The sequence below is a fragment of the Clinocottus analis genome, unplaced genomic scaffold (assembly GCF_023055335.1).
Source record: "Clinocottus analis isolate CAN_PGR_092001 unplaced genomic scaffold, fCliAna1.0.p SCAF_16, whole genome shotgun sequence".
NCBI classification, from domain to species: Eukaryota; Metazoa; Chordata; class Actinopteri; order Perciformes; family Cottidae; genus Clinocottus; species Clinocottus analis.
In genome coordinates, this window is record NW_027175887.1 from 1,084,495 (window position 1) to 1,111,055 (window position 26,561).

General features: G+C 43.3%; 1 protein-coding gene across 3 annotated transcripts; it reads left to right on the forward strand.

The window, feature by feature from the left end:
• Positions 1 to 213: 213 nt before the first annotated feature.
• On the forward strand, positions 214 to 24,717 carry rab11fip4a (RAB11 family interacting protein 4 (class II) a). 3 transcript variants are annotated; one of them, XM_068577862.1, is made up of 16 exons: positions 214 to 553; positions 6,445 to 6,532; positions 6,760 to 6,845; positions 10,911 to 11,074; positions 11,690 to 11,851; positions 12,422 to 12,556; positions 13,633 to 13,668; positions 13,840 to 13,948; positions 14,461 to 14,564; positions 14,783 to 14,923; positions 16,218 to 16,299; positions 17,082 to 17,219; positions 17,695 to 17,841; positions 18,789 to 18,932; positions 19,024 to 19,135; positions 24,112 to 24,492. In XM_068577862.1, the coding sequence occupies exons 1-16, from the start codon at positions 401 to 403 to the stop codon at positions 24,225 to 24,227; spliced, it is 1,917 nt and encodes a 638-aa protein (XP_068433963.1). In that variant the 5' UTR covers positions 214 to 400; the 3' UTR covers positions 24,228 to 24,492. The 3 variants fall into 3 exon arrangements, with proteins under 3 accessions (XP_068433963.1, XP_068433964.1, XP_068433965.1); XM_068577863.1 differs by lacking the exon at positions 24,112 to 24,492 and adding an exon at positions 24,508 to 24,717 and having other exon boundaries at positions 215 to 553; XM_068577864.1 differs by lacking the exon at positions 24,112 to 24,492 and having other exon boundaries at positions 215 to 553; positions 19,024 to 21,360.
• The last annotated feature ends 1,844 nt before the right edge of the window (positions 24,718 to 26,561 follow it).

Consider the following 26,561-nt stretch of genomic DNA (forward strand, 5'->3'; position numbering starts at 1 on the left):
ACGTTTAGCCACACAAGTAACTTGTATGGGATAAGTAGAAGAGGATATGTATTTACGTCGTAAGTATTTGTTATTTAATTTGTTCAAGAAATGGAATTCTGTACAGTTTTCACACGTTGCTATTTCGCGCTTGGTAATGCACCTGGAATCTGGCTTATTTATCAGCAGTTTGCTTGTGACGAAACGCCTCGTGCCCTGATCGTAAATCATCGTCCTTTTCCGTAACTTCTCGCGCATCTCAAACAAGCGCTGCTGCTTGTGTCACAGCGGCGGCAGCAGCGGCAGCGGCAGTCGAGGACGGCGGGAACGATGATGGCGACCGCTGAAGCGATTCTTTAACAGGAAAAGAAATAGAAGATAAAAAACACATCCACCTTCCGCCGTCGAAACCAGGTCTACAATGGAGGGACAAGCCGCCCCCGACCAAGAGCAACTCTTGCAGTTTCTAAGGAGGCTCAAGGAGGTTTTCGACGTGTGCGACGAGGATGCTGACGGCTTCATCCGGGTGGAGCACTTGGTGGACCTCGGTCTTCAGTTCGGTCAAGGAGACGAGGTGAGAGGGGCTGTTGGGGTGGTACGTGACGCAAGGTAGCCCCCTGACATGCCTGCGGTCGCTCAACCGACATTTTGAGACGGTTAGTTGTAAACCTGGCAAAAACGGGCCACCTGCGTCTCCGTTTCACACGTCACAGGTGTGTTCGAGGCGGTAGCTTCACAGGGGCTCTAGCTAGACGCGAGCTAGCTTATTAGCGCATTTGCTGCTTTGCTGTCCTGATACGTGACAGATTGTTTTCACCCCTTCATTCTGTGTGTCTGTCCCGTGGGTCACACGTTTATTTACACGGCTCCAGATATGATTGTTGATATTAATATATTATCAATAAAATCTTTCCTGATATAGACTTTTGTATACAAGGTTCTGTGATCAGCCTGATCCGGCCTCATCGACTGTGAGTGACCTTTTGTTTTCTCGAGATTATTAATTAATATTATTCATATATTATTTATAGTAACAATTATACCATTGGCTAGAACGGTATTATAAATAACGGTTTCTGCTTATTAACAGTAGAGAGACAAGGTAAGGGCAAAACATTTAAATATTTTTTTACTCGAGACAAATATCCATGAATTGTACCACACTGTTATATTGCAGTGTTAAATGTATGCTAACACACCAAGTGCGTTTGGTCTTTTTCCAGCATATGCACCCATCTGGTGATGTATACCGCTCTATCCATTATTGGCCTCATGTGTCTTGTGACTTGTGACATCAGACTGTGATCCAGCACATCTCCACTCCAGCGTACGCTCCAGAAAACACCAAAGTGGCTAAAAGTACCAGCGGGGAATCGATTTTTGTTGTTGGCTCTTCATGTTAGGAGCTTCTCTTTGGTGCTAACAACCATCGAAGGATAAAACCGTTTATGTAGTGCCATGTATCACGTTTATACCCTCGGGCTATAGTGGGCAATCCTGCGAATCAATACAAAAAAATGTGCTTAACAGCAATATTAGATTTGTTTAATAACATCTCTGTATTATTATATTCATTCCCTCAATAAACTGTAAACAAGCATTCCCGTCTTGTTATATCACCAATACACAGTGTATCGACTGATTTCTCTCATGATTAATATTGATATTGAGATGAAGTTGGTGGGAAGTGAAGCAGACAGTCGGCTCCTTACACTGTGGATACAGACTATTTATATACAGGATTCTTTTATTTACAGTCTGCGGTCAGCTTGATCTGGCCCCATTAAATGTGAGCGACCTTTTGTTTTCTCGAGATCTCATTTTCTGCAGATAACAAAATAATGAACTGGTGATTTAAAAAGAAATGAGTTCTCGTCCTCCGTAAGTTTGGCCTTTACTTCCCATTATTATTTTGCTTGTGACCACTCACTTTGAAGCAATGTCTCCCTGTGAGCCGTTGTTGCAGGTTGTGTGTTTAGAAGTCATGAATACTGTGGTTAAGAGCCTGGAGAGGGACAGTTGACCAACTGCTCAGTATTGCACCAAAGAATGAACAGCATGTTGTGAGATTCAGCAGGATTTAGTTTTGGTCTTCGTTCCCTACCTGGGTCATCTTGTGATGCCCTTTGATCCGTGCACCCTGCGTGGGGGCCTGCAGGCTTTCTGTACTTGTGCTGGTGCATCAACCCACGCTAAACCACCTCGCTGGGTTTCCATGGTGTTTCACTCAACTTCTATTGAACATTGCAGATGCCATGGCACTGAACTAAGCGGGAAATGTCTCTTTAGATTGTAATTGTGAAACACACGGTCGATAAGTTGAACGTTTATGTTGTGAGCGTGTGCAGTAAGGTTCAGGGGCGGAGCCACACGTTGTACACATTTGGGGCTCTGACAAAACCAGGATCATCCTCCCAAACAGAGATTCGTTTTTTTCCATATGTACTCTAATCTTCAAGACATTTGATAATAGAATATCTAAAACTCTGTACATCATTTTGGAAAACAATGATAGTTGCCAGAGAAACAAATCAATGAAGAGTCAGCATCCTATTTTGTATCTATTTGCTCTCCATCTTTCTGATACCAAAACATGAGGATGAATAGTATTCACTCCATATGTATAACATATGTATAACATGGGGAGGCATTTGGCGTAAAAAGTCATATTCTTAAAACTTATTTTTTTCTTAATAAAACCTTTCCTATATTCATGCGCAGCTACAGTCAGTGAGACTGAGGGGAAATGACTCAAAGTTGAAAGTATTTTCAATACCTAAAGGATTCAGGACCCCAGGGACTCCAGATACCTAAATGTTGGATCTGACGTGCCCTTTTGGTGCTGACAGTACTGGCAGGGGTGCAGGAGGCAGTGCCAGGCTCACGGGTTCAGTACCATGGAGAGCGCACTGCCAGTCATGCCAGGGCTCTCTGTGGCACTGAACCTGAGGCGAGCAGGGGGGGCAGTGGCCTACACTAACTCCTGAGTCCTCATCTGATTGCTTGTTTCATGATTCTGAAGCTTGCTACTCTACCATTTTATCACATTATAAGACATGGAGCCAAACACTGTATCTATGTTCCTTTTGTGGAAAAGTTTGGGCTGGCTGCTGTGTTTGGACAGATGGCTAAAGAGTCGCTTCCAGTTTCTCTACTCTGATAGTTGACGAAGCGAAAATATTTTTCTATTGGAACGTAGAGACCTATGGAGGATTGATTTATGATAGATGCATGTGTCTGGATGCCAACATTGTCTCCAGACTTGTTTCATTCATACCCTGCTGGAAAAACAATCAAACCAGAGGCTGCATGTAAGAGTTGGTATATGCTGGAGCACCATTTTTGTAGTTTATGGAAATTCGCTTTCGAGAAGACTACCACCCAGTTCCTAAACTACATTGTCATACTTGTGTTTAGTCACACTAGATTATTCAGATTGCCGTGCAAAACCTGAGCTTGGAAGAGAAATGGATTAAACCCGGCGAAGAAACGTGAATCTGAGGCACAGGAGGCAAGTTCAGTCCTGGACGCACTGAGTATCACAGATAAACGATATCTAAATGCAAGAGTAGATTTTCCTTTAAGCTGCCATGGCGGCTGAGCCGAGCACCCCGAACACACTTCTACTAAAAATAACTCGGAGGGAGCTACTGCTCCATCTTCCTCCCTCCGCCTCTCCGCAGCTCCTCTCATCCCTGTGTTCTTTGTCACCATGGCGACGAGAGCTTCCCGAGGAGTCTCATGAGCGGATTGGTCGGTTAATAAGTAATGAAACGCTGCACCGGCGCCGTGTTTACATTTGTGTCTTCTGAAAAACAATGACACATCCAGAAGCATCTGTTTCTATGGCGATAAGTTGACTGCAGCGAGCGTCAGATGTACAAAATGAAATAACACTGCTTCTGTCCTGCATGCATTACAGGAGGCAACAAATGCAAGAGTAGTCAATGCATAAAGATGTTTGTTAATTATGCTATTTGTATATATTTTTGTACGAACACACTTGGGTTTTGTTTTGCTAATTTTAGCCTTACAAACAGTTTTCTCTACCAAAAATGCACACTTTAAATATTATTCTTATTACAAATATGGCATTTCTAAATGAATGCCACATCTGTTTAGATTTTTTAACATATTTCTCTGTTTTATGTAATTAGAAATTGGCGGTACAGTTGATTGATAATATTCACAGTTTTCCGACATAAGTTGATTTACTAAGAAAATACCTGCAGGATTAATTGATAGTGTAAAGGGAGATAATGCTTACAGAAGCACATTTCCAATGGCTGTGCCTCTAAAGCTCTCAGCTGAAAACTGTGTTTGAACTTGTGTTTGTTTGATTGGTGCTGAAGGTGAAGAGAGGCCGTTCTAATCCCGTCCAACCTTCCTGAGGCCACAGATGCACATTAACACTCCACACAACGTGTACATTTTGTATTCCACGACATTAGAAACATGAACGAAACAAATAGAGTTTCAGATGTATGATATTAAGGGACTCGTTGACACTGGTTTATGCTCGCCCGACTTGAAAGCCTCTGCAAGTGTTTGATGTAGCAGTGTTAAGCCTGTGTGATGATGTGACACTGAGCTGTGGGATGTGTGACTGTGTGTGTGAGAGAGATAACATGTAGATGTGTCTTTAGCACAGGTTGATCCACAGTATACACTTTGATCTTCATCCGTACTTAGAAACCCTCTCCCACCAAAGCTCATCGCAACACCAAAGCCTGAGTCCGATGGTATTCCCCTCCATCTGCTCTGAGCGTGACTGTCAGAGTCGGAGCCATAATCTTCTGATGTGTGACGACAAGCGTTGTTCAAACCAAAGGAAATGCCACGTCGTCCTGTGAAGAGCGGATGATGAAGTGGCAGAAACGAGCTTGAGGGGAGCCTGGACGGCGTTGTCAGCAGTGCTGGGCGCGTTGGGGGACATGTCGGCAAATGCGTCTTACTTTATGACACAACTCAAACTAAATAGCCCCTGGCAGTGCGTGTACGCAGTGAGGCAAAGGTTGACTCCATCTGCGTTCTTTTCTGTGGGTTTCAAATGGAAACGCTCAATCAGCTGAACTGGTAACCAAAGTTATCTAATCAAAGGGCGATCAATAATGTAAAAGTTAGGACGAGCAGAGGGAATGCTGGGAAATGTATGGATAGTGTATGCGTACTACGTGCTCTGCATATTACAATTAGTGCTGCATGGTAAAATGAGTGCTGCATGGTAAAATGAGTGCTGCATGGTTAAATGAGTGCTGCATGGTTAAATGAGTGCTTTTGCCAGTGGAGGGCAATACACTAGCTTCAATTTTAAGGCCAACGTGTATATTGATTATGTTTTCACTGTGATGACCTTTATATTGCTTATGAAATTCAATTCAATGCTCATCAGTGAACAACACCATCAGAGAGAAGATTCTGTCAGTGATGTGTTTACAGCTGGATCTGCTGCCCCCATGTGGTCAGTTTGAATACTGATTCAAGATTTTGCCATTCCTGTAGGTGAGAAATACAGAGTGGATAAATGTGTTTTAATTTGGGTTGAAGTGTACTGAGTGGATAATGTGATTGAGTGCAGAAGCAGAACTTTTTGTTTTGCTATATGCTATAATAAGCTGCAGCTCTGGCTGTGATGATTTGTGTTCAGCTACAAAAAAGGTGGTTTTGGATTATAAACAGAAAATAATGTCTGCCGCAAAAACAAATGCTCATGGGATTCACAGGTTTATGCTCATCACCTTACAAATGAACAGCACTTTAATGATTTTTAAATCGAGAACGCTGTCGCCAGCAGTAAAACAACTAGTGGACTAGTCTTGTGGTGACGTTTGTCGTCTTATTTAGCTTCCTGCTTGCAACCGCTTTTTATTAGACGCGTCAAACCTTCAAAAGAGGCGTTTTTACTGACCTATTTTACATCGTAGAAGAAGACGTTAAAAAATCTTCCGCTTATTTTACCCACAGACCTTATTTCAGGCATCTGAACAATTTAACCAAAAACCCATTTAAAACACCAAATTCGAGACGAGGGACCTGATATTCTGACTCATTTCCTGGTTTTAGGACTCATTCCTGCAGCAATTTATGTAAAGATCCTTTTATTAAAAAAAAACAACTGCAATGTCAGTAAGGCTGCAGGAAATACTGGGTCACGACACTGAATTGTCTTAAACAATTTAACAGTGAGAGAGACTTTCCTGGACATATTCACAGTGTTGGCATTCTCTAAGTGGATATATGTGTCAGGAAGAAAAGCGAGAGAGATTCAAACCAACCAACAGACATTTACGTCCACAGAGCCACGTCACTCGCATGGCTCATCACAACACATGGTATTTCATTTAATGTAAGGTAACGAGGGATGAACGAAGCAAACAGCCCCTGTCGTCTTCTGCCCAGAGTCGTATGATAGAAGGTGCAGTATCGTGTTGTAAAGATCTCTTGACGGGCTTCTGTCTCCTGCAGGTGAAGAAGTTAACCATGTACCTGGATCCGAACGCTCATGGGAAGATCAACTTCAAAGACTTTTGCCACGGAGTGTTCGCCATAAAAGGTGAGAAATGCACCGGAGATGTAATCGATGTGCCTAAAGGGGTTCAGCAGAGAGGTGGCAGTTTTCTCCTTGTTTCCAGTCTTTAACTAAGCTAACTGATGTCGCCCCAAAATGTTAAACTATTCCTTAAACAGGCGAAAACTTTCCTGAGGTGTGATGTATGTGTATTTTAGTTTGTTTTTCTCCTTTTTCTCTTCTTTTACTTCTTCCTGCTCTCCTCCTGCCAGGTTGTGAGGAGTTTCTGAAGATGGCTGTGGGTCCGCGCAGTGTTCCCTCCAACCGGTCTGTGACTGACAATGGTTACATTTACCAGGTACAGTCTGATGCCCTTTAACGTTGAAAGCCTTGAACCTCCTTTATGACTTGAAAATCAAAATATTCTCAAAAAGAACATCGGCGTAGTCCGCTTTCATGACGCTGTGGTACATTTTTTAGCACAAACACACATAAACATGGCTTTCATAAGTGAAGGTGTGTGTGTGGGAGGGAGGGGGAATAGAATCAATAGAAACAACTGACGGAGAAAAGGAGGAAGAAAGCCACATCAGATAGGAAGAGATGTTGGATGCAGAGAACTTTCACCCGGGTGACCGTTGTTCGTGTATGGTGTGAAACCAACATCAACCTTATTTTACTTTTGATACTTTTAATTAATCAATAAGGCATGAGAGGCAGTACTGTAACGTCATTAATGTACTGTTCAAGGGCGTTGAACTAAACTGGCAATTTATATACAACTATAAACAAAGAGTACAAAAAACAATCACCCACTGTACATTGTTGGAGATACAGTACTGCCTCTCGTACCTTATTGCTTTTATAATACGGTTACCTGCGACATTATGAATAGTAATAGTTAAGGGACAACCAAACGTATTTCAACCTAACCCAACAAGCAGTGTTGTTAAGTAAACCCACGTTGGTAGTGAATTTTGAAAAGACACTGTTTCTGTGTAATGAGCAGAAACGGACACTGGAGGAGAACATAGTGTCATAGTTTAAAGTATTGGGCCACTGACCAAACGTTGGTATTTGGACAGTTAGAAGTGAGCACAAGTTCTCACAGGCCTTTATAGATTTTCAGTGGAAGCTGCATGAATGGACTGAGCCACACTGTAATCTGTCTGGATAATCCTTTCAGCGTTTCTGTACGGGACACACTCATTACTGGCGGCGAGTCAAAATCATAAGATGCTGATTGAAGTAAAACGGATGAGTCAAAACATCAGAGCTTGGATATAATTTCTCCTCATTGTGTTGAGTTGGATGTAAAAAGTCACTATGTCTTAATGTTGACTTGTATATGTGAGCGACGCAAAATCGTCCTGTCATTCTGACAAACGGCTCAAATCTACTGCACCCAAATATGTTTTTATGTGGGCTGCATGCGAGGAGATTAAATGGTGTTCATGTTCCCCGCCCAGCGTAGAGAGAGAGGGAACTGGCCTGCAGGGGAACAGGTGAGCTCACAGACCGACTGGGAGCCTTGAACCATCGATTTTTGTTATTTAAACAGCCGTCTATGTAAATTATGCTTCACGAAACACAACAAACGTGTAATAAAGAACGTCAGTGAGGTTTGATGCGTTTAATAAAATAGGAGCGCTTCTTGGTCCGACGTGCAAGTGACGGACGTCAAAAACGCTTCTCAAACGCTTTCAGTGGGGATTGGTCATTAAAAAACATTATCTGGGCATCGGCCATTTTGGTATCATTTCTTACTCTTTATATTATTTTTCTGGGTAAAAGTGAGTATTATGAGATAGTAAATCAAAATGAATAGTATGCTTCCTATTTCAAAATGTTACCATTCAGTTTGGCAACTTCTTTTTTTTATTACATCCATTTATTTTTCTTTTGCTGACAGAAATTGCCTCCCATAAAATCCCATAATCCATTCAAATATTGATAAATATGCAATATATCACAAGTTGTGTCCTCCCCACCACTACCGATCGGCCCAACTGAACAGTTGCTTAGCAACAATAGAGAGAGAGAGAGGCAGAGGGAGAGAGAGAGATGGAGAAAGAGAGAGGGGGAGGGCGTGAGAGAGATGGAGGTGTGGCTTTGTCCCAGCTAAAGCAGCTGTGTGTTTTCAAATGTGAATGAGTGAGCTGCAGTGAAACGTGCGTTTGTGAGCCTCCAGCTTCAGGAATACGGGGAGTTTTGTTCCCACCTCCACCATGACGGATACCGTATGTTTATTTGAACGCACACACACACACACACACACACACACACACACACACCTCAGTGAGAATATTGCTTCTTACGTTATAAATGAATAGAGCATTTTGTACGTTCACACACAGAAACAGGGTAACTTAAGATCAAGTGTTGGTAATCATATGCTGTCTGTGTTTGTGTGTGTGTGTGTGTGTGGTCCACTAGTTAAAGGTGAGTGCTCTTCTTCAATGCTGTTCTTTGTTTTATAATGTAGGTAACATGTCAGTGATTGAATTTATTTGAATAACCCTATGACTGCTAAAGTTCTTGGACCTCAGGGTCGACCCACACACCTGTTTTCACTTAGTTTGGCTGATTGGGGCGCTCCTCAGGTGTGAGCAGACTCTGCTTGATTGGCTTCTTCCTCACTCAGTGTTCAGTTGGGACGGGACATCTGCCACCTCGATGGGTCTCTTCTGTCATGGTGTTTGGATTCACGTATCGATGACGGTGGAATGTTTCAGCACAATGTCTTGTGTTTATCCCGAGGTGGCACGATGGGGACTTTTCAATACAGTCTGCTGACTGGTAAACAGGAAGTGAACACAATACAATTTTATTCATGAACGTATCTCTTACTCTAAACTTAATCCACATTGTTTACAATTTACAGACATGTTTCAAGGGAAGGTCAACATTAGAGCACATGTCCCTGGATTATCTATTTTTTAATTCCTCATTTATTCTTTGCGTTAGATCATAATCTACACACACTCCACCGCAGACAAAAACATGTGTATAATTAATGAATGAAAGCTACTCAGCAGTCTCATAGGCTGTCTGTCTGCTGGACTGTGTGTGTCTCCACACACACACACACACACAAATAAAACACAAACCAAAGTCTGAATTAAAAACAGGAGGAAAGCACCTGTTTTGTAATTGCAGTTGGTGTGTGTGTGTGTGTGTGTATTTATGTGTGTGTGTGAGAGACATGGTGTGTATCTGCCCTGGCACCTTAGTTGGGTGAAGCCAGACAGGCACTTGCATAATTGATGACACAGACCCGAGGCACGCGAGGTCCCACTCCGTTTCTGATGAACCATCTCCAGGTCAAACGCTGTCGTATCACAGAGTGTCTTCTATTTCCAGACACATTCGATCATAAACAGTCTCTATGTCTCACCGAGGTTTGAAAGAGACGCTGCTTTTAACGAGGTTGAGGTCTCAGGGTCCCGTGTCTTCACGTCCTTTAATTTAATGTCAAAGGTGTCACGTCTGTCTCAGGGTAGCTGAGTAATTGAACTGAAGATAGCTGAACTGTTGACTCACCTATGGAAAAATGTAGATGAAATGCAAGAGGTTTTAATATTTACAGATTATTGATGAGGCCATTTATTATTATTATTAATATTATTATTATTGCAGTGCTCTAACAGGATTTCATCAAATGAACGATAAAATAAGCACATTCTCATGAATGTGACGATCACAGGAACTCCTGCAGGGAATGACTTGTGCACAAACATCCTCAAGGATGTACTGACAGGCTTTTGGAGGTCAAAGGTCACATGTTTGAACTATTCTTGTGTGATTTCAGGATCTTGAGTGATTTTCATTAAATTCAGCATCCATGTTTAGTTGGATATGGGGAAGTGACCTCTTTCGGTGGTCAAAGGCCACTGTGACCTCGCAAAACACTTCTTGGCCACAACTCAAGAATGTGTATGCTCATTATCATGCCATGCTGCGAATTTAATTAAAAGTGTCATAGACACTTACGCTCATGTGACAGATATCATAAATTACAGCAACAAAAGCTGATGCCGCTGCACCGCTTGACTCTGCTTTAAAGCAACGACTCCGAGGCAAATATGTCTCAATTAATCCACTCTCCTCAGGTCTCTTCCTCGCCTCCTTCACTCGCTGACGGAGAGGAGAGGATGTACTAACTTAGAAATGAGACGAGCTTCTTGTCTTCATCATCCAGTACCAGCACCAGAGTACCCTGAGATATTGCAAAAAGGACAGAGACTACCTTCAAGTTCAAAATGTGTTGTCTGAAGTACTGAATGACGCAATACCCTGAACACAAAATAGCAGGGACTCTTGCTGTGAATCCACGCTCTCGGCGTGGGCTGAGTGTGTGGATTAGTGTGCACATTAGTTGACGTTGCTAATGTTTTAACTATTTTTTTTTGTGTGTGTGTAGAACGGTGAGGCCAAGCTGGGCCCCCCCATTATCATGTGCACACGCTCCTACCCAGAATGCAACGCGTACAGCGAGGGCTGCGGCGCCGACGGGGAGTGCGACATGGACAGCAGCGCCGAAAACGGCAACGGCTGCGACTCTTTGGATCCGAGGCGACGAGCTGGGTCAGTGCCAGGAGATACGAGGGCAGCAGGCCGCTGTCTGCATGTGTGGACGGCCAAAATGCTCCCGGACACGGGAGCCGCCATTTCGCGCGTTTTTACATCATTTGCAGCCAGAGTCTGCGCAGTAAAGATTGCCTGGTGGAGCCCCGGTAAAAACCACACCCTCCTGAACCAATAGGGAGCCGACCATGTCATCATACTCCTATTGGCCTCAAATATCTAGTTAAAACCAAATCCATCAGAAGAATTAACCCCTAAATATACATTAACGTGATAACAACTACCTAGAATTAAAGAAACCAACCACCCAAAAAAACACTTACTACTCACATTTCTGAATAAATGTTTTGCAGTTTGAATCAAGATTGCAAGTGACAAATAATTGTCTTATGATGTTAGAGACCCCCTAACATTTCCCCATTGAGAATTTAATGGGCGCTGAAGCATCAATCAGGTTTTAGGAGCTGTTATATCCATCTTTATATACAGTCTATGAGATGGGCCTTTTTGTCAGGAGCCATGTGATGTATCTGTATGACTTGTTATCTCCTCCAGAAGAGGTTCTTCTGGTACTTTATTGTTCTTTTTTTATTGTTCTTTCTTTATCAACCCCAGCCACCAGATGGTCTCAGCGTCTGCGTCCGTCATCTCCAGTGAGGAGCAGTTTGAGGACTACGGCGAGGGGGAGGATGTGGATTTTACTCCCAGCAGTCCTTGCCCTGAAGAGGACACCCGGACGAATGCCTTCTCCGACCTGGGATCCTCCCTTCCCTCCAGGTTGGTGGTGGAGCTGGAAGCACACACCTTGAATTACGTACGCTCACACTGTGAAGCGCATTTGTACAAGATGTAACAGGAAGTGTCACTTTTTAGTTTCTTAGAATCACTTTCTTTCCTTGTCAATGTCAAATATGTTTCATATTCTCCATTCCGATTGAAGTTTAGATATGTAGTAGTAATTTCACACTGTAAAATGTAATAATGGGTCAGACTCTGTCTCAATTTGTATATTATTATGAGATGCACAGATCGCTTTCCTTCCTTGGCTGATTCCAAGTTAAAATGTCAGTATCAGTGCTGAAGCCAAAGTTTGTCGTTTATTCTTAAATTCATCGCTCAACATTTTGATTTAATTCTTAAAATGTTGACTTTATTCTCTGAATTTTAAATGATAAAAATAGATCTGCTAAATTCTCCCCTGGTATATTGACTGAGTATCACAAAAACGTTTTGCTCGGTCATTATAGCCCGTGTCTCGCTGCTGCTGCGACCAGCTGTAGTTCATAGTTTTTACACATCCTGTTCCTGGCAATGCCTTCATCGATCGTTGCTTCTTTGTCTGTGCAGTGCTGGGCAGACTCCTCAGAAGATGCGGCAGCTGTATAACAGTGACCTGCTGGACATCTACTGCTCTCAGTGCTGCAAGAAAGTGAATCTGCTCAACGACCTGGAGGCTCGGCTTCGAAACCTGAAGGCCAACAGGTAACGTGCACGACTCACCCGGAGACTCCAAGATTCAAGGTGTTTTTACTGTCAATAAGCACAGATAACAGACAGTTATTCTCTATAATGAAAAGCTTATTTTGATCGGTCCTCTTAACACAGAATTACAATAAACTTAAGGTAAAAAAACAATAAAAAATAAGGCACAAAATATAAAGGATATAACAGTATTACACAAGACTCAGCATCCCCCCCTCCCATCTAACAATGTTCACATTCACATAAGCCATCCACCCAAATCCCAGCCTCTGTGCAACCCAGATCAAAGGGTGAGCATGAGCTGTTGCTATAGTGACCGCAACCCAACCTGATTGGATGGCTAGATTTTTGTGTCTGTGAGATGTAGGACAGCCACAAAGAAAACATGTCTGTTTTTAAGGAGTTTTTTTCCGAATTGTAATTGTAATACAGCCAACTGAAGGCATCTGCAGTGTCTTTAAGGAGCGTGATGATGACACTGGTAACCATGATTACCTTAGTTTAATTTTGTCCCACCAGTATCAGACTGTTTCATGAAGAACCACAGAACCAACGCCGTGCTTATTTGCACATCCAACCTGTCGTTTTGATGAATTATTCTACGCAGTTTCTTCTGCACACAAACCGGCCGACTCATTATGAATTCCCTAAAACTTCACGCTCCGCTTATAACTACAACAGCAGGGTTTTTTTCCCCCAAATGCCGCCGCCGTAGCTTCATGACCGTAGTGTCCATCAACTTGTGGAGGTGAAGCGATCAAAAATAAAACCTGTGCCACTCTTTTATCTTCTGATTCTGGATGGACACATGAACCATAAAGCATCATTAATAACACTTTCAACCAACAGTAAGTCGTGAAAAAAGACGATATTTGTCCGTGTTTTGAAGGTTGGTTTTCTTTTCTAGTTATCAGCAGCCGTTTAACTTGTTGCAGATTTAGACCGACTATACGGATCATATCGTTCATCCCGCTGTCTCGTTATCTCCCCATGAGTTTCAGCTCCGTCGCCTGTTTTCTAAACATTAAAATGTTAACATGTAGTTTGTGTGACTCTCTTTCTGTCTTGTGTTTCAGCCCGAACAGAAAGATTACCAGCACAGCATTTGGACGGTGAGTGACCAGTCACCTCTTCAACATGAAAACACTGCAGTGACTCTGAAGTGGCATCGAATCCAAAGATGGGTGATGAATGTCGTCCTCTAATGGCTGAGTCTCTATGTGATGATCGCCATGTGGAACGGTAACATTGTCCTCTGCTGGTTTCTCCTCTCCTCCCTGCAGTCAGCTGTTCCAGGCCAACCACAGTGTGTTTGGGTCCAGCCAGGGCAGCAGCACAGAGGATCTGTTCACGGACAGCATCGACTCCTGCGACCTCGACATCACAGAGAAAGTAAAAAAAATTAAATAAAATGGATGCGTGCATAGAAATGTGATCAGTTATTGTGTTTTTTTGGTGAATAGCAGAGAAAAGGATGAGCAGAATCTTTAGGATCGGTTTGTTTTAGGTTCACACGAGTCTGAAACGATCCTGTATCCTTGAGTCCAACTCTAAAGAGTATGTGGGGCGAAAGCAGTGAAAGCGATAACTGCCAACACCTTATGGCGCACTGCAGACTTGAACTGCCAACACCAGTCGACTATTTTAGGAACAGGTCCCTATTCAGGCAAACTTTTTGTTCAATACAGATTGTCCCATTCATTTTCTATACTTTGTTTAGTCTTTTTTTATAAGAAATGTGGAAATACTAATTGTAATCCTGATAATATTAACCTGATATTCATTACTCTGTGCGTGAAGACAATAAACAGACCTGCAAATTAAAAAAAAAAAAGATGCGCAGCAATGTTACTGTTGTAAAAGAAGCCATTTGACCCGACTAAAAGTCTGGTTGTCTTCCTCAGGTCAGTTATCTGGAGAAGAAGGTGACGGAGCTGGAGAGCGACAGTCTGGCCAACGGTGACCTCAAATCTAAACTCAAGCACGAGAACACACAACTTGTGCACAGGTATCACCGACGCCTTTATTTATTAAAGGGCTAGTGTGCAGCAGTCAGCAGAAATGAATTATAATATTAATAAGGATGTGTGTTTTAGTGAATAATCACCCGATGATTAAAAATGACTTTCTAAAGTTATGAAAACAATGATTATTGTCAACTCTTAAATTACATGGGAAGTTGTTTTTTTTGCTTACTCTCTCACCCCGCTCATGTCTGCACCCCAGGGTGCACGAGCTGGAGGAGCAGGTGAAGGACGCAGAGGCGAGGGCGGATCAGAGTCTAGAGGAGGAGACCAAGAGGCACCGGGAGGCTTTCAGCAAGATGGACAGGGACAGAAACGTGGAGATAGACCTGCTCTGTAACAGGTAAAGTCCACACTGTAACCCACAGCCGGAAGACGCTGGTTCAATTCAGTTTATGTTGTATAGCCCAAAATCACAAATACAAGATTTTTCCTCTTCTCTGAGGGCTGTACAATCTGTACACATAACATCCCTGTCCCAGGACCTCACATCGGATCAGGAAAAACTGCTCAAAAAAAGATATTAAAACCCTTCCACAGGGAAAAAAGGGAAGATACGTGAGGGAGAGCAACAGAGGAGGATCCCTCTCCCCACATGGACAGAAGCAATAGATGTCATGTGACCAGAATGAACAGCGTAACAGTTACAGCACATTACATGAATATGACAGAAATGATTCATATAATCAGTATATAAGTAGTCGGCATGGACCACAATCCAAATAACCACGTTGCATGTCAGTGGAAGAGTTAGAGGGGAGGTGCATCAGCAGGGCAAAGGCCACCGAGGCGGGACCAGCTCCAGACACAGCCAGGAACCATGGCGAGGGGTTGGGGGCAGGACCAGCTCCAGACACAGCCAGGACCCATGGCGAGGGGTTGGGGGGCAGGACCAGCTCCAGACAGCCACGGTCCAAGGAAACATGAGGCGAGGAAGCACAGAGGCTCCCGGAAAGGAGTAGAGTTAGTCATGTGCATGGAAAAGACAATAATTTATCCAGAAGGAAGAGAAAGGGTTCCTAAGTGTATCCTAAGATGCCCCCAGCAGTCTCGGCCTCTATCTAGGGGGCTAACCTGAGCCAGGTAGTGCTGACCTTTTGGGTTCTGGCTCCTCGTGCAGGTAATGCTGGACGAGGGGAGTTGCTCTGCACACAGAAGGAAGTAACGAAGGACACAATGCTGTTTGTAGCCCTCAGAGATTGTGTACTTCTTCCTTATCTGTTCTGTGTTTGTTTAAGAAATGACCACGAGTCACTTATTCCTGAGAACCCAACAAACAATTTTCATTTAATTTCAACCGAGCCGAGCGGCAAATTCCATTTCGTCTGTTCTGCGGCTGATGGTTGTGGCAGTTTACACAAACGTGTTTTTTTTCCCCTCCTCAAAACTCAAGAATGCCAGCTCAATGGTTTGAGGAGTTGATGGTGTGGACAAAAAGAGTCGTTCTCCTGGTAACGTTTCAGCTCTGTTAGGATCCTGAGCTTGAAGCTGCGTCCTGCGTTACAAACACCGATCCAGGATCCAGTCGTATCTCACTGTCTACGTTACATGAACATGTCTAAAATGTAAAGTACTGTTAACGTTCGTGTGTGTGTGTGTGTGTGCGTGTGCGTGTGCGTGTGTGTGTGTGTGTACAGGGTACAGCTGTTGGAAGAAGAAAATGGAGAGATGAAGTTAAACGTGTGCAGACTGAAGTCGCAGACGGAGAAACTGGACCAGGTGAGTGTGATTTACTAAAAGAAGAGTTCATTAAAACTTGGGTCTTTTTTTTTGTTTAATTTTTATCATGATTACTGCATTGAGTTTGGTGTTAGCCGAACCCTACACAAATTCTTGAAAGCTAGGAGACCTGGGAATGTGCTAACTTGCTGAATTAGACAATCAGGCGGGTCTAAAACTAAACTCCAGATTAGTCCACCTTATTTTGAACAGTTAACAGACGCACGTGTAGCGATGTCGCTGTGTTCCCAGCTCCTAGCGGGTTCTTTGCTGAGTAGAGAAATAGGACTCAAATTGTAACGAGCAGAAATATTCGTATTCTTTGACATTTAAAAAAATAAAATAAATCTACCTTACAGGGGACATGTTGTACACATTTTTATGCTCATACTTGTTTTGGGGTTTTTCTATGAGACCATGTTGACATGATTTAATCATTATTCTTCTCGTACGGTCTGAATATTCACCCTCCACCTGAAACGCTCCATTTTAACAGCTTTAGATGGAGGGGTGGTTTATTCTAATTAGCCTGCATATGACGGATACAAATCTGATTGGTTTGCTGAATGTTTTCTGAACTAGACGGCCCACAAAATAAAAGTGACTAGTTTGTCATGTTTCACAGTTTGTGGGGTTAGTCTGCACTCCAGATACACGAAAGTTTACACGCAAGCACTGAAATAACGATTTTATTGAATGACATGTCACCTTTGAGTGAGAGTAGTGGAAGTGGTACATTTGCCATGAGTCAGCAGTGATTTCCCGCCATTTTCCCTCCGCAGGAGAAGCAGAGGATGACGGACAAGCTGGAGGACACTGGCCTGAGGCTGAAAGATGAGATGGACCTCTACCGGAAGATCATGGACAAGCTCTGGCAAAACCGCCATGAGTTTCAGAAGGAAAAGGAGGCCATGCAGGAGGTGAGGCATCACGGAGAGGTCACATGGGGACTGCTAAAGCTGGATTGTGGGACTTCTTCATATAAACGAACGTCCGTTACATTCAAGCTGTAGTGTTTCCGAGCACCAGAGGCATTTTTTAGAAAAGCTCTTATTTTACAGCAGCGGGGTCTGCTCTGCCCTGGTTCTGGTTTGCCCGTGCAACCCTTCCCTCCAATAGGCCGATGGAGACTTTTCCACACACTAATGCCTGCTGGTGACCTCGCTGCATCTCTTAGACACGCCCCCATCCCAGGGGACTTCTCCTCAAGTCTTTTAGTCATTGCAGAAACTTTTTTCAAACGTTTCTTAGGATTTCCCGCCATACTCCTAGCAGCTGCTGCTCGGTCACTAAGGCCTCTCCAGTATGGCCTTTACTCTCTCGGGGGGGAGGCAAACGTTCCTCACTGCAGGATTTAAGGAGTTCCTTTGAACTGTACGTATCTTTTGTCTGCAGTTGATTGATGATCTCCGCCGGGAGCTGGAGTATCTGCAGTTGTTTAAGCTGGAGCTGGAGCATCCAGGACAGGGCAAGGGGCTGGCTGACTTCAACGTCAGGACCAGAGAGATCGAAATGGAGCACGAAGTCAAGAGACTGAAACAGGTTTACACACCGCACACACACACACACACACACACACACACACACACACACACACACACACACACAACCTTGTTCTTCTATCCTCACGGGACTTTCCACTGCCGTTATTCATCCCCAAGTGCTTTAGGTTTTGACAACAGAGTGCACAGCAAAAATTGAACATATAGACTTGAGATTGAACCTGAGCCTGAACAAACGTATTGGCAGGGATATTATTGATCTGTGTGGGTGCAAATGATGGCCACTAAATAACTTTTAGTGCAAAAATACCAAAGAAATTAAAAACCAGTGTTACCATTATGTAGAAGGACTGATCCTCTGTAATTAGCCTTGATGTGGTTTAATGTTGATATGGGTGTAAACCTGTGTTGTCTGGGTCAACATGATCACATGACCTCTCCTGTGGTTTAATTTGAACTGGATGCTGTGTCTGAGGTTTATCTTAATGCTGCTCCTCAAACAAAGGAGATATGATGCCAGTCTTTATGCTGAGCTAACTGGCTGCTGGCTACAGCTTCATATTTACTTTACATCAATCCTTTCATCTTACACAAGTGAGGAATTATGTCACAATAAATAATTAACTGCATTCTTTTGTAATCTCTATTTGATTGTCGCGCATTTGCATTATACATTTGGGTATTCAATAACGCATCTCACAAAGTCTGTAGTAGATGTGGTCATTTGAGATGGAAACATTACATAGTACTTACTGTACTTCACTCAGGGGGGTCTTAAAGAAACAGGCGCTTAAACATTCAGAAGATTTTTTTGGCCATTAAAGCATGTGCGCGTGTTCTAGTATGAACCTGAAAAGTTGCACGATGCAACTCATTTAATGCCTCTTGTTACGGCACTGCACAGAGTCGAGGCTTCCATCCACCTTCCACCGCTGAAACGAACCACTCTCTCTCTTTTTTTTTCTTTTTTCTTGTGGCTTCCTGCAGGAGAACTACAAGCTGCGGGATCAGAACGACGACCTGAACGCTCAAATTCTCAGTCTGAGTTTGTACGAGGCCAAGAACCTGTTTGCCTGCCACACCAAGGCCCAGTGCCTGGCAGCTGAGATCGACAACGCGTCCAGGGACGAGGTCGGCGTGCCGCTGCCGGATGGGCGTCATGTAATACTGATGTTTGTGACGACCGCTCTTCTAAACGCACCTCTCTCTTTTTCTCTCTCAGCTGGTCGACGCTTTGAAGGAGCAAGAGGAGATCAACCAGCGTCTGAGGCAGTACATGGACAAAATCATTCTGGCCATACTCGACCACAACCCCTCCATCCTGGAAATCAAGAGTTAAACGCACACACACACACACACGCACACACGCTTGTGTTTCTGTAGTTGTGGGGACCGTTAGCTGATATATTAGCTTGTACCTTAAAGTTATAATCCTCTATGATTTTAGCCAAACAAAGTCATGTAGAGTTGGATACAGAAGTTGGTGAATAATGGAAGCATGAGCAAACTGCCATCTGAGTACATGCTGCGTACTCGCATGTCTTGTTTTGTGGACGCATTTTTCATGAATGATCGGGGTTAGCGTGGACCTGCAAAAGCGATCCAGCAGCGGGATGTCGACTAACGTTAGCAGTAACGACGGATTACACGCTGTGTATTAAATGGCTATTGCTGAATAGTATCAAAAGTCTAAGGGATTATAACTTTAAACTAGAGCCCAAATTCTGAATGTCCTAAATGTTCTCACTACTTATGACTGCACACAAATATATATCTACGCCACTGAAGCAGGCGGTCTACATATCCACTAGAACCAAACGCTTATTTATGATGCAGTCTGTCGATCACTGTAGAACTGCTGTGCCATGTAAAGTCTGTCCGCCGATGTTTTATAGGTATATATATATTTGAAACTACTGAAATGTGAAGACTTTAAAATATTTGGTTACACACAAACATTTTGGTGTTCACTCTGTTTGTTGTAGAGACGGTGTCACAGTTACTGACTGTAACGGGGCTGCCACCCGCTGAAGCCCATGCTAGATTTAAGAGTGCAGGGAATAAAACAATTACCATTTAAAGGGCCATGCCAGTGTTTTGCACGATTGCCAAAGCAGTCTGTACACAAGCAGAAATGAAAAACAGTAAGTTGTACTTTTAGAGGGAGTTAAGTTTTGTTTATTTAGAATTACTTCTTTCAACAACAAAAAAATATCTGGGGGAAAACAAAAGCAAAATGGTCAAAAAAAATAGTATTTGTGTGTATAATATAGTAAATGGCCAAAACATGCATAAACACTGACATGGCCCTTTTAAGTGAAACACCTTTGAACCCTTTATTAGTCTTAACAAAACAGAATGTCCACATGATTCATATACGCTGTATACTTCTTTAAATACATTTTTAGTTGTCAGTAACCGTCATTGAGCCTTTTGAGGGGACAAGTCAGTTCTGTTCCTGAAGACCAATCACGATAAAGGTATTTTAAAGGTGCTAAGCGCAAAACATTACGTGCCAAATCTGAACACCGATTTCACCATTTTCATGGACAGAAATGGTGCAGAAAACCATCTCTCACTAAATGCAACAAATGTATGTCTACAACTTGTCCACGAGGATGCACACGATGCGTTCTGGTGAGCAACACTGAACAGAACTTTGTTCATGAGAGAACTCGTATACTGTCTTACAAACACTATAATCACAGATGTACTCAGTAGGGTTGTTTACAGACCGGTATTAGAAATACTGTACGAATACTGTGTACTTTGCAGTGTTCTATAGAAGAAGAAAAAAAGCATTTTCACTTTCCATAAGCAACCTGATTCAAACGGGGATTCTCAGTTGATTTCTGCGCTGCCTTCAGTCTCTTGGTGAATTATGAAAGCAACTTTATTCTACCTATGCTGTATATGATTATCACTCTAAATAATCTCACATAAATGTATAACTTTACTATCATATCTTACACCCACAGTGGGACCTGGATGAGCTCGTCAAACGCAGTAATGAGCTCCTGTAGTGAGCACTATGTTTAGTTTGGCTCCATTGCACAAATTGTTCACTTAGGGATTTTGTTTCATACTTGATTTGCTTGTTCTTCCACTGGGTTTTGTGCGTTTGCATACGAGGTATGAAAATAGTTATTAAGTGGTCCATTGTTGCCATTGTGAGTGATACATTTTTTTTTCTATTGACATGTTTACTTTAAAACACAGTATTTGCGATTTCATACATTGTAAATGTTGTACAGAATCTAGTGACTATTTATGTGCAAGTCATTTCGCTTATTAAGAAGTCTCTTAAAGTTTTGACACAAAATAAGAAAAATATGTGTTGTAGATTATAATATGAAGTCAATAATATATAGCACCCTTAAAAGTGTCACGGCCAAAGTATTTAACAGGAATAATATTGAACATGATGAGAGGAAAAAAGAAAAGATCATAGTCTGTCACGTGTGTTCACTTTGACTTATCGTTCTTGTGTATCGCACATGGAAATCTGAGTGACCGTGCTGTAGAAAGTAGATGTGTAAATAAAATCCATTGGCTTTGGCATGACGGAGTCGGCCCTGGTTGTTTGTTGCCTCGGAGCTTTGCTGTTTATTTAACTGTTGAACACTGTGGAGTTTGTCTTTTTCCACTTTATGAGGTACACTTGTCTAATGTTATGTTTTATTTACACTTTTATAACAGATCACACAGAGGAAAAGTACATGGAAATAAAATACATGTGCAGGTGAGGTAGAAACACTTTGCGCTTTAAAAAAAATACTCACCTAAAAGAGACTATAAATAAAAACAACTATACAAAGTAATACATCAAATAATGCCTGTATGTCACGCGCCCTAACACACGGTAAGGTACTATAATATTATTATCGATGCTTCCAAAGTCATTTATGTATGGATAAAAAGATATAGTTTGTTACACTTTTACTCAATGTAAAGAAAATATGAAAGACGCACTGAATAATAAAACAAGTACACTTAAAATGAAATGATTATGCTTGACCAAAATATAACACTAACAATACTGTAATACAATTATTGCACTGAAAGTAAGAAACAATGTACTACTTTATACATATGTATTACATCAAGTGTTATATTATGACTGGGTGGTTTAAATGTTTACTATTTCATGAGCTCATCACGTTTTGTGTGTACTATTTGGATTTGTAAAGGCATTGTTAGGAGAATGAATGTAAAAGTGCGATATTTCTCTCTGAATTTAAGTGAAACAGATGTATAAAGTAGCGTTGAATTAAATATCTCGTACATCTTGAGGGGGGCAGCGATGTGCAGTTACTGTGTTACACTCCAGTCCAGCAGGCGGCAGTAATGCCCCGGGTGCTTCGCTATCTCAGCCGCCAAAACGCTCATTTCACAGAAGAAATATTTTTCTTTTCGGAAGAAGATCCCGACAAAGCGGCCCTATTTCTTTTCAGCCAGAAAAAGTCGAATAATCCGAAAACCGACGATGTACGCCAGGACTAATACCGGCAGCACACATGGAGACTTTCAGGACAGAAACGGAGTGAATTATGTGACATCGACAGAGTCTTTCGGCCACTGCTCTCAATTGTTCTGGAAAAAGGATCCCAACGACTCCGGAGTAAGAAAGCCAGCTGCCACCACCGTTAGCTAGCGACCCCTTTTATCAAATGGCTACTGGAGCAATGTTTGACCAACGAAGCGCTACGACGTGTCTCTTTGCACACGAGGTTGAGTACGGAGTGCGTGGGATCCAGTTTAGCGGCTCGTGGGTGATGGAGAGCTGCTCGCTGTGCCACAGAACCGCCTCGTTAGCTATTTGCTAACGCATCAGTCGTCATGCTGAGTGGCTCACGGCCTAGTTTGACTCTTAGCTGCCGAGCTAAGTGGCAGCTAATTATTAGCTTCTCCACTATGTACGTTTCACACCCGCCATAATTGTTTTGGTGAAACTGGACGTGTATGCCCCGCACTATGCCACTGCTGTGCTGTAAAGCGAAGCCGACCGGGTCAGTGCGGGAGGATTAGCATGTTATTGTAGCCGAGCATCACCGAGCTAATGCTAACATCAGACAACACTGACTGGCTCAGCCAAACACAGCGCGGCTAGCTAACAGCGGAGCCCGGGCTGCGATACATGGCTATCTGTTTGTTTTCTTTCCGGGAGCACCCCTGTTTAAAAACTGCGCCTCGAAAAGGTCTGCGCCGACATTTTTGACCAGCAGAAGGGTTTATTTGAGCAGAAGTGTGCCTCCGTGCACGAGGGCCTGCAATATTGTTAGCGAACAGCGCAAAGTAAACACGACCGGGCTGTCCCACAGGAAACGGGAGCGGAAGACGCCCCGCGGAGGACTTTGAAAGACCTCTTTGTGGTGCCAGACTGTGCGGTTCATTCATGGTAGCCCTCAGCCGAAAGATTATCTGTACCGCGTACACACACACACACTAATGTACATGTTAAACTTTTTATTTTTATTCTACCAAAACGTACCGCTGCTTAGTTTAGTCTCTTAAATCTGATTATCGTTAAAGCACTTTCTCGGTGTCACTCGCCTTGTATTTCCCCTTCAGTCTCTCTTAGAGTATTTGTACTGCACCTTTTTATATAATGATGGTTTAACAACATCCGTGGGCCATAGGAAACACTTTAATTCAGAGTGTCTCCCATCTCCATTTAACTGTGAACTCTCTGGACCACAGATCTCAACGCATTGTGTTTTTCAGTGGCCACTTTATTAGCCAAACCCGTAAAAGCTCCTTGAATGCAACACAACCGCTCTGCCACACATCCTACCTCAAACATATTGTCCAGTGTTGGATTGACACCGTTTTGAGATGTGTTAATGTAACTGAGAGGTGTTCCTGATGTTGGAGTGTGAGCATTGAGGGATGCAGGGCCGATGTGTGTTTGAGCTGAGCATCATTTCCCCGAGTAAACACGCCGACAGCTTTTCACTGTTTTGGTTTATCGCGAAAATATGCTCAGTGGTCAATGCAGGTTTGCTTTGGCAAGACAAGAGATCTTATTTTATACATACAAACAATTGACTTAAGGACCGATAGGAACAAAAACTGCACATTTCTAAGTTTTTGTGGAAGAAATTATAAATGTGTGTAAACATAATGCATAACGAACAACGGCCACCACTTGCATACGGTTTGATTAACAGCTCTCTGGGGGGAAAACTAGTCTCTATGATGGGCTTTGCTGTGACAGAGCTGCTGTGTTGTTGGACACTCACATCGGTTTCTCTCAGGTTGTATCAATTTCAACATACTAGACCGTAACATCAAGAACTTATTTTTGCAGACATGCTGGACTCTGAGTTCTGTCTCTGGCCGCTTTGTGTGGTATTAGCCCGGCGAGCTAATGGTCTCTATCGGATGAAAAGAATCAGAAATGTACATTTGGATCTCAACCGTTAGCAGCGTCATTCAGGTATTTGCTGGTTTTAGGCTCACGCAGGTCTCTGACGGTGGCAGAGTTGCTGTCCGTGGTGCTGAGCTGCCTTCGGTCAGAGCCTCACACTTTCCCTGATATGTTTTCTGTGGCCGGCTGGTTTAAAGACACGTTTGATGTTGTCGTTGAAATGTGTTTCAAGTATCGCGTCATATTCCTCCAAAAATATCGTTCCATATCAAAACTTCACATCCAGATGATGGAGTCGTCATTAAACGTGTGAATGCGTTCCTCTCTCCGCGACAGCCGAGTTCGACCATCAGCTGGTGCGACCAGCTCCCCACGTCCTCGGCGGCCCTTACTAGCTCCAGTCTCTCCTCGGCGTCCCTCTCCAGCTCCAGCCTCTCCCTGGAGTCCCGGGCGCCGCCACCGGCGCCGACGCCGGACGACATGGAATCAGACGAGAGGCCGTACGTCTGCGACCTGTGCACCTGCGCCTACAAGCACGCCAGCTCCCTGCTCAACCACAAGCTCACCCACAAGACCGGAGACTTCAGGTAGGGACCGCGAGGCTCAGTCGGGTTTCGCTGCAGCGGTTCTCAGTTGATGTCTGTACATATGGTAAGATGTTGTTGAATAAGAGCTCCTAAATGTCGTTCACCCCTCCCCCACCCCCGTCGCTCTCTCTCGCTCTCTCTCTCATAGGTGCGACTTTTGCAGCAAGCCCTACACCAACTACATGTCCCTGCGCAACCACATGCGAATCCACGGGCAGAAGCGTTACATGTGCGACCTGTGCGGGAAGGCCTTCCGCCTGGCCCGGTACCTCCGCAACCACCAGAGGATCCACGACGACGGACCCAACCGCTTCGACTGTCCCTCGTGCTGCAAGAGCTACAGGACCATGCTGGAGCTGGCGCAGCACCGCTGCACCGCCGCCACGGCCGGCCAGGTGGGTTCGTCGTGAGATGGTGCCGTGAGGGGTAGATGATGATGATGATGATGATGCCTGGGCTGCTGTGTGTTAGGCTGCATTGGTATTGCTAGTATAACATTTCTGCGAGAGCTTGCATGTTTTAAACTTGCATGACATTTGGGATGTTTTGCTCATAAACGATCAGGTTTATGAATTCTAGCGGAGGAGATGAGCTAAACCTTTGCTCACAGCAGGACCAGTTTTTTTTCGTCCTGTGCTTTCTATTTAAAAGCAGCTCAATCTTAACAGATTTAGGAAATGATTTAATTCAACCTGAAATTACTCTTGCAGCCTTTTTGCACCCAATGCAGTATTTGTATTTGTGTGATTGTTAGTTTGCACATCAACATGTGTTTCAAACTAGAACTTTGACGCAGGACGGTGTAACAGAGTGATGCACACCAGACAAGTTTGATTATAAATAAGTCTAGTTAGTGACAGTGAGGAATATCAACTAACGGTTGCACTGAAAATGGTAATATTGAATATATAATCTGGTTTACCAAACTTTCATTCAATTTTTACAGTTAAATATGATAGCAAAACAATGACCATCAGATGTCATGAGGGTGCAGCAGTCTCCTGCTCGGGAAGCAGCGAACTCTGCAGCGGCAGAATTTCCAACTTTAAAGGGGAATATCATTTTAAAAAATGTCACCTTTTCGGCGCTTACAGAGATCCTCTGGTGTCTTGAGTGCCTGCCAACCCTCAAACTGTGCAATAACGTTTTGTGATGGGCTGTCTCGATCAGGAAACGTGGCTCATCAAGCCACAGGAGGGGCTCTTAAAGAGACAAGCGCTGAAACCCAGCGGTTTCAGACGGTGAATACAGGTATATACTTTACACACAGCGGACTTCAACAAGAATTCCCATCAGGCTGCGCACAGTGACCTCTAACGCAATCCTGCTCATAACGGAGCTAACCGCTAACATTACCGGAGGTTGCGCAAAATGTAGTTTTTATTGTGCTAGAAATAAATATAGTAGTTTTAAAAGCGAACAATAATGTCCTTTTCTTATTTATCAAAGCTGATAATTCAATATTAAATTATATATTTCCTAATCGATTTTTTAAAAAAGAGTCCTAGATGTTAAAATAAAAAACTAACTAACGTTGTTCAACTGCGACGCAGCACTGATCAACTCAGCAATGTCACATTGACATCATTAATGAGTCTGTGTGGTCGGCACGGTCAAACTGGTGGTGCCCCACAGACGGGCCTAAGTAGGAGAAAGTGTGTGTGTGTGAGTGTGTGAGATGATGTTTGTGCATGCAACGCGTGGTAGCACATTGCTCCCTCCCCTCTGTCCTCTCTCCAGCTTACACTTCTGTCCCAGCCCTCCTGCTGTGGAGTCAGGGTTAGACCAGGGTTAGGCTAAGTT